This window comes from Alosa alosa, chromosome 11 (assembly GCF_017589495.1).
Source record: "Alosa alosa isolate M-15738 ecotype Scorff River chromosome 11, AALO_Geno_1.1, whole genome shotgun sequence".
Taxonomy (NCBI): Eukaryota; Metazoa; Chordata; class Actinopteri; order Clupeiformes; family Clupeidae; genus Alosa; species Alosa alosa.
In genome coordinates, this window is record NC_063199.1 from 17,947,149 (window position 1) to 17,959,890 (window position 12,742).

At 45.1% G+C, this 12,742-nt stretch overlaps 2 protein-coding genes across 4 annotated transcripts in view; one reads left to right on the top strand and one right to left on the bottom strand.

Moving 5' to 3' along the window:
- Nucleotides 1-2,642: 2,642 nt before the first annotated feature.
- LOC125303680 lies at nucleotides 2,643-9,220 on the top strand. The gene is made up of 5 exons (XM_048257556.1): nucleotides 2,643-2,832; nucleotides 3,222-3,362; nucleotides 4,464-4,641; nucleotides 5,981-6,341; nucleotides 8,552-9,220. The coding sequence occupies exons 1-5, from the start codon at nucleotides 2,698-2,700 to the stop codon at nucleotides 8,712-8,714; spliced, it is 978 nt and encodes a 325-aa protein (XP_048113513.1). The 5' UTR covers nucleotides 2,643-2,697; the 3' UTR covers nucleotides 8,715-9,220.
- A 1,569-nt stretch (nucleotides 9,221-10,789) lies between these two features.
- Nucleotides 10,790-12,742, bottom strand: part of si:ch211-212o1.2 (uncharacterized protein LOC492735 homolog) — a 34,070-nt gene continuing 32,117 nt past the window's right edge. For all 3 annotated transcript variants that reach the window (XM_048257900.1, XM_048257899.1, XM_048257901.1), the window contains one exon: nucleotides 10,790-11,719. In XM_048257900.1, coding sequence (XP_048113857.1) covers nucleotides 11,595-11,719 — 125 coding nt within the window. In that variant the 3' untranslated portion in view covers nucleotides 10,790-11,594. The remainder of the gene's footprint in view (nucleotides 11,720-12,742) is intronic.

The following is a 12,742-nucleotide window of genomic DNA, read 5'->3' on the forward strand; positions in this document are numbered from 1 at the left end:
AAGATAACGATCCCAAACACACCTCCAAGATGACCACTGCCTCGCTAAAGAAGCTGAGGGTAAAGGTGATGGACTGGCCAAGCATTATTCCAGACCTAAACCTAAATCTGTGGGGCATCCTCAAATGGAAGGTGGAGGAGTGCAAGGTCTCTAACATCCACCAGCTCCATGATGTCGCCATGGAGTGGAAGAGGATTCCAGTGGCAACCTGTGAAGCTCTGGTGAATTCCATGGCCAAGAGGGTTAAGGCACTGCTGGAAAATAATGGTGGCCACACAAAATATTAACACTTTAGGCACAATTTGGTGCCAGCGGTTTAGACATTAATGGCTGTGTGTTGAGTTATTTTGAGGGGACAGCACATGTACACTGTTATACAAGCTGTACACTCACTACTTTACATTGTAGCAAAGTGTTATTTCTTCAGTGTTGTCCCATGAAAAGATATAATAAAATATTTACAAAAATATTAACTCAGTTAATCCTCATGAGTTTTACATTTTGTTGATCACCGTCCACTCTCCACATTGGACTCTCTCTCTCTCACACACACACACACTTTGCGTGTAACACACTGGTACTATAATCATAGATAGTTTTGTCTCAACATGGTGTGTGTGAGAAAGGACATTTTGCATGTGTGTGTATTTGTGCGTGTGTGTGAGAGACAGAGAGAGACAGTATCAGTGAGGTGTGAACTTTATTTGTAAGTGTGTGCATATGTGTTTGTGTGGGTGGGAGGTTGTGAATGTGTTTGTGAGAGAGTCAATGTGCATAAATGTGTGTGTGTGTGTGAGAGAGAGAGATAGATAGAGAGAGAAAAGAGTGTCCAACGTTGAGGGTTGACAGTGAGCAACATGTAAAACTCATGAGGACAACATAACTAGTGTCAAGCCTTAGAAACTACCTCTGACTACAGGAGGTGCAGCATAGCACTCTCTGCGGGCATATATCCAGACCAGAGATTGGCTACTGCTACAAAATCCATCACTAGATGTCCTTGAGTGTGGATAGAAACAAGGAGAACATGATTATGCACCAGTCACACCAGATCCCATTGCACCAGACTACCTTCTGATGTCAGCTGCAAATGTGCAGGCATCTGTGACACTCTCAGGTGCTGTTGTTAAAAGCAAGGAGTCAAGCATATTTCTGCTTGTTGGAACTGTCATGGTAACTCTTGCCAGAACATCAACCAGCCAGAAGATAACAGGAGTGAGGAAGTGCAGGGGAGTTGAGGGATGAGGTTTGTTAAATTTTAAACTGATTAAGTATAAGTATAAGTATATAGTATAAGTATATATACTTTTTTGATCCCGTGAGGGAAATTTGGTCTCTGCATTTAACCCAATCAGTGAATTAGTGAAACACAAACAGCACACAGTGAACACACAGTGAGGTGAAGCACACACTAATCCCGGCGCAGTGAGCTGCCTGCTACAACGGTGGTGCTCGGGGAGCAGTGAGGGGTTAGGTGCCTTGCTCAAGGGCACTTCAGCCGCTGCCCACTGGTCGGGGCTCGAAGGCAACCCTCCGGTCCAGAGTGCTAACCAGTGGGCCACGGCTGCCCTAAATTAAGAAAGTTTTGTTTTGTAATTGTTCAATAAAACCACTTGTTATGGATTTTTTATGGACTTGGAGTAAGTTTTACTCAAAACTAATGGCTGGGATAGATTCAGCACCCCTAAAACCCCCTAGTTAGACATCTCAAAAGCTAATATTTGTCAACAAAATGTTTTCATTATTTTCGCCCAGTCTGTCTGGGCACCCCAAACTTGATGGGCTCTCCAGGTGTTTCCCCGAGGATTTGGCCGTGGATAAATTTGGAGGTGTTACTAGACACCTATAGGAACACATAGTAAAAAAAGGTATTGGTAAGAAATTGTTTTGCAGATTGGCGAAAAAAAGCCTAACTTTCCCTATCTATAAGGTGACAGAGAGTGAAGTACTGTCTTCTACTCTAATCTACTGACTTCAGAAGTGAACTTTTGTCTTGTAATGCCGCAATGAAGTGCAGATGGGTCCTCCAGGCATGTTGATATCTCACCCACACCTAAAAAAAAATGGAGCGTTACATCTGAAAATGGAAAGCATACGTCAAACCTTATTGGCACACCTCTCAACTTGTTGGAGGCAGCTGGAGCAGAAGTGCAGAAACTTGTAGCCACCTCTGTGTGTTGCCGAGGAGAACAAAGCTTTGCTAGTGAACTTAGTCCTTCATTAAAGAAGAAACATGAGCGATCTTCTCAGACGCTTTCACAAGCACATTAGCCAGCCTAGCTCAAGATGACACCCTTGGTGTCATTTAATGTTGAGATGCCCGGGAATAACTAGTTCTCTTTTGTGTCATGTCTTTAATTATTTTTAGACTTCATAAAGAACAAATTACATAGAAATTTATGCAATTCCTTAGACCGGGCTTTTGTAGAGTTTCAAGTTGTGACTGCTGTTAATGCTAGCCCAAAAGTACCTAAAGTTGGAATGTTAAATTGAAAGAAAAAAAAATATTTTGAAGATCAGACATTGCTCTAAATGTGGGCACTGGGATTCCAAAATCAGCTCTAGAATGGTCAACTATGACATCATAATCATAAATGGAACACACAGCATTCTGACACTCTTCATGACACCATGGCAACATGTCAGGAAGTTCTTCACTTCTAAAAAACAAAAGTGTTTCAATCCTTCTTGATCACGATGCCTAGGCCAGTCATAGAGAGCAACTCAGCACACCTCTATCCAAGAGAAAGAGCGCCCCCTGTCAGTTTGGATTGGATCGATGGCAAAAATGTTAGGCTACTTAGAGTGGCCAACCACAGAGAGGCTTTTAGGGTAAGTAAATAGCCCTGTGTCAGCTCACATGATGTACTTGCAGCCAAAGAACCAGGCACAGATAATGTTGGCAAGGGAATGGAACAACTTGTCATCTCATCAGAATATCTAATGTGCACCTTGTAGCTCTTGCTGCCTCTAAGGACGTTTGCAAATATAATGTATAGTAAAACTGATGATAATAAGAAGGCTCATTAAATCAATGTCATCACAAAGTCAGTGTAACTGGATACTCAAAATGGGATGCAGAGGGTGAGTGTGTGTGCGTGCGTGTGTGTGTGTGTGTGAGAGAGAGAGAGAGAGAGAGAGAGTGAGAGTGAGAGAGAGGCTCTTCTAAAGTAGAAGGAATAGAGAATCTGTGAATCTGTTTCTATCTTCCATATCCCAAGTTCAAAAAGCTCAGCCAGGCTCTAAGCACAATTGAGAACCTCCACAAAGCCTGTTGGCTGCGTGAGGAGAAGAGAGTCCGTCAGAGTCTCCGGAGGTTGGTCAGTGTCTCCCCCCCCTGCTCCAGCCAAACGCTCTTCAAGGTACTGTACTGGATGTGTCTCTGCGCAACACACAAGTGCCCTTGCTCTCACAGTGCATTACGAGCCATGAAGCATGAATCACACGACCGCATGTTGAATATGAACATAACAGAGAAAAGTAGCTTCAAGATATGTCTGAGTGTGTTAGTGTGTGTGTCTGTGTGTGTGTCTGTATGTAAATGTGAATAATGCTAGGTTGTTGTGAGTGTGCATGTGTGTGTTCGTGTTTGTAGTGTGTGTGTGTGTGTGTGAGTGTATGTTTTGTTTGAGTTGGACTATGACTGACTGTGTGACATCTCAAATGCTTGTGTATGTGTGTATGTGTGCTAGCAGAACTAGAAAATAAAGAGAAAGGGCGCACAACACTTAAAGTTTCTGCGCTCAGCCCTCCCTGCCTATCCAAACGGTGTGGATCCACACACACACACACACACACACACACACACACACACACACACACACACTGAAGTCTTAATTACTGAAGGAGGCAAGTGCTCGTGACACCCACTACAGTTTCCTCTACCCCGTCCTCAGCTGGAGGGAAGCAGAGACTCTCAGCCCCAGTGATTCCTTCTGTTCTCATTAAGAGAGAGAGCGAGGGAGAGAGAGAGGGAGAGAGCGAGGGAGAGAGAGAGGGAGAGAGAGGACTGTGATGTATCTGTGCTAATGAAGTGTGCAGAGCAGCAAACTCACTTTTCTTCCCTCTGCGGCGAGCACACACACACACCTACTGGGTGCAGAAAGCAACAGCATATTGTTGTCTCGATTGGAAAAAAAGACCCTTGCTGCTAGCTCAGTTCCCACTGTCAAAAGAAAGAGGCTGGGATCCTCACAGGTGCATACCATCATCATCATCATCATCATCATCATAAGCATGACAATTAACTACATAACATTTGAAGGGCAATGGTATCTCTCAAAATTGTTTTGAGTTTTAACAGTTGCACTAGTATTGAGATGTCAAGATTTCAAATGCACTTGATCGTCTGTCTTAGCTCTTCATTGTTCTCTCTCCCTTCCTCCCTCTCTCTCTCCCTTCTCTCTCTCTCCCTCTCTTTCTCCCCTTCACTGCCCCATGTACCCCCGCTCTCTCCTCCTCAGAGGAGCAGTGACGCCTGCTCCAAAGCGTCCGTGCGCGGGGACAGCGTACTGGAGCTGCCTCCCTGTGTGGTAGTGCGAGGAGGAGGAGGAGGAGGAGGAGGAGGTGAGGAGGGGTCCGTTGCCCCAGTGCAGAGTCAGCAGAGCACCGCCATGGCCTCCCCATGCTCTGGCTACAAAGGTCAGCACTGCCACCACACACTGCTCTGCGTAACACACTGCACTGCACACATATATACCCAAACACCACTGGTCAGCACAGAGAAGAAAAAAAACATTATCACAGAATCACAGAAGTGGGGTTACACTTGGATAGTCTGCCAATATAGACTTTACAGATGGTTTTTTGAAATTCAAGTTCTGTCTTTAAATGTGTTGTTGAAAAATGACTGAACGTGACTTTAACCAAACCCAACCCCTAGACCAAGCTGTACCCATAGATTGTTGTTAACAGTGTATCAACAGAGACCTTGTTTTCAGTCTGAGCATCTGTAGATGATCTGTATAGAAAATAAGGTAAAGGTAAAGGTAAAGTCTGACCATTTCCATGCTCTGTTGCATTCGTACTTCAAGGCCATTGGAGAGTTAGAGGGGGGGAGGGGGGCAGTACAGCAGTACACAGCTTTGTGTGTCCCAACGCATGGCATCGTAACACATCACTAGGCAACAGCAAACAGCAGCAATACTGCCGCAGCAAGACAGAGGGGTGCACCACACCATTTAACAACCGGCAGCAAAGCGCAACACACACACTTTATTTCACAGTGCACTACAAGCCATGAAACATAAATCACATGACAGCATGTTGAATACGAAAGTGAGAGATATAGCGAGAGAGAGAGAGAGATAGAGAGAGAGAGATAGAGCGAGAGAGAGATAAAGAAAGAGAGAGTAGCAGTCTGACAGTAAAAATGGGTAGACACAGGCAGACCTTCAGAATCAGGGGTACCATACACTTCATGACCAGCTGTCCAATTTTATGATCCAACTCTTCTATCCAACTCTTCTCTAAAATTTGAAGCCATACATCCAAAATTCAAGGAAATTGAAGACCACAAGCCCTTTGGATATTTTGGATAGATGGGGACTATTAATCTCACATGCATCCTTGTGTGCATTTATGGAATAACAATACATGTTGATAAATACTGGCAATACCATGCATGATTTGTCATGCTCATATAGTACATTTGATTGAGATTAACTGAATTGAGAGACAGAGAGAACAGGGAGACAGAGAGAGAAAGAGAGACACACACACAAATACACTATCATATACTGCATTTTATTTGACTTTATTTATTTTATTTTATTTTCTTATGGAAATCTATTGACATGTGTGTATGTCCAGATTTATTGTATAATAACTGCTGGCAATATGAGTGACCTTGTCATGTCCATAAAGAATTGAATTGAATTGAGAGAGAGAGAGAGAGATGGAGAGCTGAAGAGAGAGAGAGAGAGAGAGAGAGAATCAGGGTTCGTACTCTTAACACCCGTCTGTCTGTCCCCATGTCCAGGTTTGCTCCCCACCCTCCCCAACGCTCCTCTGACCTCCCTCACCCCTCCGGCGCACAACACCCCCCGCTCCGCCACGCCCTCCACCTCCCACAGGAGCAGTGCGTTCCCCAGCAGCCTGATGATGGGCGCCGGGGGCACGGAGATGGGCATGCCCGGACCCCTGCTGCCCACGCCCAGCCTGCTGGCCTTGCTGCCCCCACACCTGTCCCCGGAGCTCCACGGGCTGCAGGAGGCCGTGCTGGGCTTCCCCCTGCTGCAGAAGCGTGTCCGCGAGCTCATAGCCCACGCCAGGCAGGTGGAGCAGGAGAGGCAGGAGAGGCGCAGTGTCACACTCAAGCCACTAGAGGCACTGCGGTGCAGGTGAGCGGTGCAGTTGTGAGGATGGTTTAAAAGGCATGTGCTGACACACTCACACACACACACACACACACACACACACACACACACACACACACACACACACACACACACACACACACACACACACACACACACACACACACACACACACAGAAGGGCATGAAGGGTATTTTAAGTCACCCTGAATTCTGCTGTATTTTGATATGATAAATAATAAATAACATACAAACCTCAATAACATACAAACCACATTACACAGTGAAACAAACAAACAAACGCAAAAAACCCTCTATACTCACAAGCATTAGTTAAGGGTCTTGGTTTGCTTTTGTTTAGCTTCATAGAATCCATGTAGATATATTTCTCCACTTTTCACACACAGACACACACACACACACACACACACACACACACACACACACACACACACAGACACACACACAGACACAGTAAATAAACTGAGAGAGGAGATGAAAGCTGAACACAGTGTGACCACCAGAGGCCCCTCTCTCTACACTGGTCAAACTTGGCAGCACAGTGGACTGAGAGGGAGAGACCGAAAGAGAGAGAGAGAGAGGGAGAGAGAAAGAGAAAGAGAGAGTGAGAGAGAACAGGAGAGAGAGAGAGAGAACAAGAGGGAGAGAAAGGAAGAGAGAGTGAGAGAGAGAACAAGAGGGAGAGCAAATAGAGTAAGAAGGAGAACTGCAGCAAGGGTCCCAGCCTCTCCCTCCCTCCACCTGCATTATACATGGGACTGACTGGGTGAAGCTCACACAGCCTGGATCATCAGCAGATGACTGACTGCTCTATGGCAAAGACAGAACATGGCATGGTTTGTTTTTGTTTGTTGTGTTTAGTTTGTGTGTGTTTATTGTCAAGAGAGCATATCACATCCTCTGAGTGTCTGTGTGTATAAGACCAGGCCCATGAACTGGCCTTTGTGGGATACAGCATTTTTTTACACTATGTATTTGTATGTATGTTGCAGGTGTAAATTTTATGTGCATGGGGGGGATCTGAGGGATTGTGTTTGTGCACAATGTGCCTTGGAGTTTTTGAGTGTGTGTGTGGGTTAGACAGAGTCCATTCTGTGTATACAGGAGTATCGTGTGTGTGTGTGTGTGTGGGAAAGTGAGAATGAGAAGGGTGTGTGAATGTCAGAGAATGATGTGTGCGCTTGTATGTCTGGGAGAGAGAGAAAGGGAGGATTGTGTGTGATTGTGTGTGTGTGTGTGTGTAGGGAAGAAAGAAAATGAGAACAGAGTGTTGGTGTTTTATTTGAGTGTGTATAGGAGAGACAAAAGTGTGTGTGTGTGTGTGTATGTGTGTGTATGGAAGAGTGTAGGGATGCGCGAGGGAGTGGGGCTGCTCCGTCACCCAGGAGATGAGTCCCACCCCCACAGGTCAAAGGTCGTCCTCTCTGGAGACCATCTTCCCTGCACCAGTGCATTCTGGGAGTGCCTGCAGACCAAGGCCGACTGCTCTCTCCCTGCCATGACTCCAACCCCCAGCCTCCCAAGAGAAGACTCCCTGCCTCTGTACTACAGCTCACACATGCCCGAGAGGAGAGGAGAAAAGAGAGAGAGTTACCAGTGACAGACAGGGAGATGGAGGAGTGAAATTATATCAGATGGAGGAAGAACGGCAACAAAGGACAACGTCAACACAAGGCCACTGGCCACTGATAATATCTGGAACATGGAGACATGTTTTCATAAACAATCATTAATCATTGTAAACAGTGGTCTTCTTACAATAACCTCTAAAGACAATGGCACAATGTAGCTTTGGCTAGTAGCTTTTGATTGGCTCTTCAAATGAGGAAAGGGATATGATTGGATGCTAGTGAGAGTGGAGTGGTTTGACAGGAAGGTAAAGACGGCAGGAACTGTAATAAATGTCCCTGAGTGGACATTCTAAGCTGTACATTCTGATGGATCAATACCAGGGTTGTGCAAAATTCCAGAATTGAATTGAAACTGGCTCTCAAATTCAAATTAAATTCTTGAATTTCCCTTGCATCTCAACTGAGGTAGCAAACAGGAAGCAGAATTGCAATTCGAATTTTGCACAACCCTGATCAATACAGGAAATTAAGTGGCTGATTAGGAGAGTGGTTACGCTATGAACGGTCATTCTTGTGTCTAGACGGAAGGTACGATTTGGTGCTATTGATGTGAACGCTGTGTTATGTCATATTCCTCTTGCAGGTACCTGCGTCTGTCCGAGAGCAACATCAGCACTCTGCTCGAGCTGTGCAAGGAGTCTGGGGTCGATGTGGACATCCACCCCCACATGAAGGACTCAGACATCGACATCTCCAACCTATTCAAGAGCTTGTCATCTCCTTCATCCAGCACTGAGCTGATGTGATTAATCTCTCTCTCTCTCTCACACACACACACACACACACACACACACGCACATTGTAAGCATAGAATTAAATGCATATGCTGACAAGGATCTACATATTCAGTCATATGCAACATATGCAATTCAGTCACACACAAAATATACAGTGTAATCGAGCAACTATGAAATTTCATATATCATATATTTCATCAGTGAAGAAATAGTCAATAAAGCTGTAACCACATTTCTGTTTTGATATTCGGCCACTAGAGAGCGCTCCAGAGTTGTTGTTCAGCGAGCATCACTCTTGAATGCATCAGTTCCAGCTGACCGAGCTCGATCTCACAAAATGGGGTTTAAGGTGGTCATGTCTGTGCTTGGCTCCTACTGAAAACACACGGAGTCCTAGTACCAAGGCGCAAAAATACAACTCAAGTCATTCTGGGCACTTGGGGGAAATCTTTTTAATGACTAGATAACTTTCATGCCTTTCAGAGATGTTCAGTGTGTGTGTGTATATATACTGTTCCATAAACTCCCTCTCTACCAACTTCAGTAACCATAATTTGAGTTTCTTAAAGGCAATGTTGACCTGCTCACCTGTAAGTTGAATTGACCACAGGTCTTAATCTCACACGCCTGAGAAATTATTTACATGTTTCACAATGGAGGTATAGATGGAGCATACAGGTGAACAAAGCTCCCATTAAAGAAAAACACTGAAGTCTGTGAGTTCATTTAGGAGATATTTAATAAATCAAACTGCTAATACAAACATTGATTTAAGGCAGACTAGCAGCAAGCATCAGCTGCGAGATGGAGAGTAAGAATAAATACAAGGCTGATCGTTTCATTAAAAAAAAATAGAAAATGATAAAGCCAGAGAGACAGAGTGAAATCAGACTGGGGACAGTGCAGCTGTTGGTTGGGGCATAAAGGAAGAGACATTAAAACAGTAACAGGACATTAAGTGGCATCCTAATACAGGCAGAGTCTGTGTGAGTGGGATTGGATGTGTGTCTCTGTGTGTGCATGTGTGTGTATAATTATGCTTCCGTGTGTTTGCATTTGCACCCTAGCGTGCAGATCTTTGGGTGTCTGCATTGTGAAAGTGTGTGTGTGTGTGTGTGTGTGTGTGTGTGTGTGTGTGTGTGTGTGTGTGTGTGTGTGTGTGTGTGTGATGGGGAAGGGGTATTTTGGCTTGTTAGACATCTGTTACATGAATAATTGGTTAACGCAATAAAGTGCAAAGATAAATGAAAACAAAGAAAATTACAGAACATCCCAAAGTTCCTGGTGACCTTTGACGATGTATAACATCACAACAAATAATTCCCAACATTAAAGTCATCATCTAACATCTAAACCTCCCCACACCCACATACACTCTCACAAACTCTGTCAGCACTAGTCCATAAACAAAAATTTTCTTGATCTGTAAAAAGGGCATGAATGTGTGTGTGTGTGTGCGCGTGTGCGTGTGTGCGTGTGTGCGTGTGTGTGTGTGTGTGTGAGAGAGACTGGTCAGTTAAGGCTTGTGTATGCTGTACTTTCTGCTTGCGTGACATTCAGGGGGGGAACATTCAGTTGAGTCAATGGAGCCGGCGCTGCAGTACATGCTCACGAGCCGCTCAGCAGGAGCAGGAAATGAGAGCTCGGCTGGCCAATCAAACCCTTACGCTGTGGTGGTGTGTGTTCAGGGACATGGACAGATGGATCCAGGATGCCTGATAAGGTCGTGACATACTGGAGGTGGGGTGGAGAGAAGGGTGGTGTTGGACTAAAGCCTTTTAACAGCATTAAGTTATCTAGTGCAGGGGACTGCATAAAAGATGATGTCAAGATATTATATCTATATTATATATGGTATATATATTATGTAGATATACAGTATCTAATGACTTCCTCTCTCTCTTTCTCTCTCTCTCACACACACACACACACACACACTCTCTCTCTCTCTCTCTCTCTCACACAAACACACACACACACACTCTCTCTCATGCACACAAACACACTTACTCTCTCTCTCTCTCTCACACACACACACACACACACACACACACACACACACACTCTCTCTCTCTCTCTCTCTCACACACACACACTAACTCTCTCTCTCTCTGGTTTTCACCCCCATCCCCTTCTCACTCTGTGGTTGTTGTTCCCCATTAAAAAAAAAAAAAAACAATAATAAAAATAAATTAAACATGACTTGGTTTGTTTCCTGGAGAGCCCATCCTCTGGAAAACGTTAAATTCTGGGTTGTACTGAAGAGGAAAACAAAAGGACAGAAGTAGAGGAAGCAATCTGTTTGGTCAGCAAAGTGTTAACCCCCTTGCCTGCCTGCTCCAGTCCCAGGAGCCAGTCTTAAGGTAACAAAAACGGGACTAATGTAGACGTAGTCTAAGCCTGACCTTACCTGACCTCACCCTGTCTGGGTAGAGACAGTTCTCTTCAGTGCTATCTGAACTAATCTCACCCTATGATCATGAAACATTTGAAAAACCAAAACAAGAAAGAAGAAAAAAAATAATGCCAATAATAAAAAAAAGGCGTTCAATGGCTGTGATGCTGATGATGAGTCTTTGAGCTACTTTAACAAGGCAGCAGTAGCAGGAAGAAGAGGAGGAAGAGAGGCAGCCTGTGTCAGCGTGGCGCAAGGGTGGAGAGGAATCAGGGAGAGAGGGAGAGCATTCAAAAGGAGTGATAAAGAAGAGGAGGCGTGAGAGACGGGAGGTGAGGGGTAAGGCCCATAGAGTGGACTGAGTTCCTTCCTCCCAGAAGAACAGCTAAAAGTCCCCTCACCAAGTCCTTTTAACCACATCATTAACCCCACCATCATCATCATCGTTATCAACATTGTCATGGTCACCACCACCATCAACCTCATCATTTTCTTCATGAGTCACTCTTCTTGATCCAGGCCATGTCATCGCTGCGAGGCTTCTGTCCAGTCAGGGCCTCAATCAGCCACTCCATCCCACGCCAGAAACCTACGCAGTCCAGAGGGTAGTTCAACCAGCCTGAGAGAGAGAGAGAGAGAGAGAGAGAGACAGAGAGAGAGAGAGAGAGAGAGAGAGAGGTACACAAAGACAAGAAAGAAGAGACATTAGTTAACACAAAAATGGCTGCACAGAAGCAACCACATGGTTGACAAACAGCAAAAGTACATGACAAAAAATATGGAGAGCACAGCAAATCAAAAGCTCAGTCTTGTTTTCTCTTCTCTTCTCCTGTGTTCTGTGGTGTTCTGTTGTGTTCTGTGCTGTTCTGTGGTGTGCTGTTTTGTTGTGTTCTGTTGTGTTCTGTTCTGTTGTGTTCCGTGCTGTGGTGTTCTGTGCTGTGTTCTGCATTCTGTGGTGTTCTGTGCTGTGCTGTGTTCTATGGTGTTCTGTGTTGTGCTGTGTTCTGTGCTGTGCTGTATTCTATGGTGTTCTGTGCTGTGCTGTTCTGTGCTGTGCTGTATGCTGTGCTGTGCTGTGCTGTGCTGTGCTGTGCTGTGCTGTGCTGTGCTGTGCTGTGCTGTGTTCTGTGCTGTGCTGTGTTCTGTGCTGTGCTGTGATTGGCTGTCTGGGCTCTTCCCTGCTGCAGTGGAAATGGGCAGCCAGCCTCAGATCGCACCTCCCCAGGGTCCAGCCAGGAGATGTGGCTTTGGCTCCGAGGTAATGCACACTTACGGCTATAAATATGCACCGCACCCCGCTGCCCAGCCCAGCTTAATGCACACACATACACATGCACACGGTTACTATTCAACATTCATCCATCCACACACACACATACTGCCACATGATGGTAGCAGACATGCTGTCCCTTTGGGGTCTTACATGAAAGCCATTTCAGCCTAACACACCTACATATGTACACACTTACACTCTCTCTCTCACACACACACACACACACACACACACGTCTGACCCAGAGTGATAGACTGATAGGACAGATAGATGTGCACCACTTGGAATCAAAAGACACACTTGTGTTACTGCGCACACAGAGGACAGTGATAAAGGCAGTGATAATGACATATGCAAACATTGAAATTG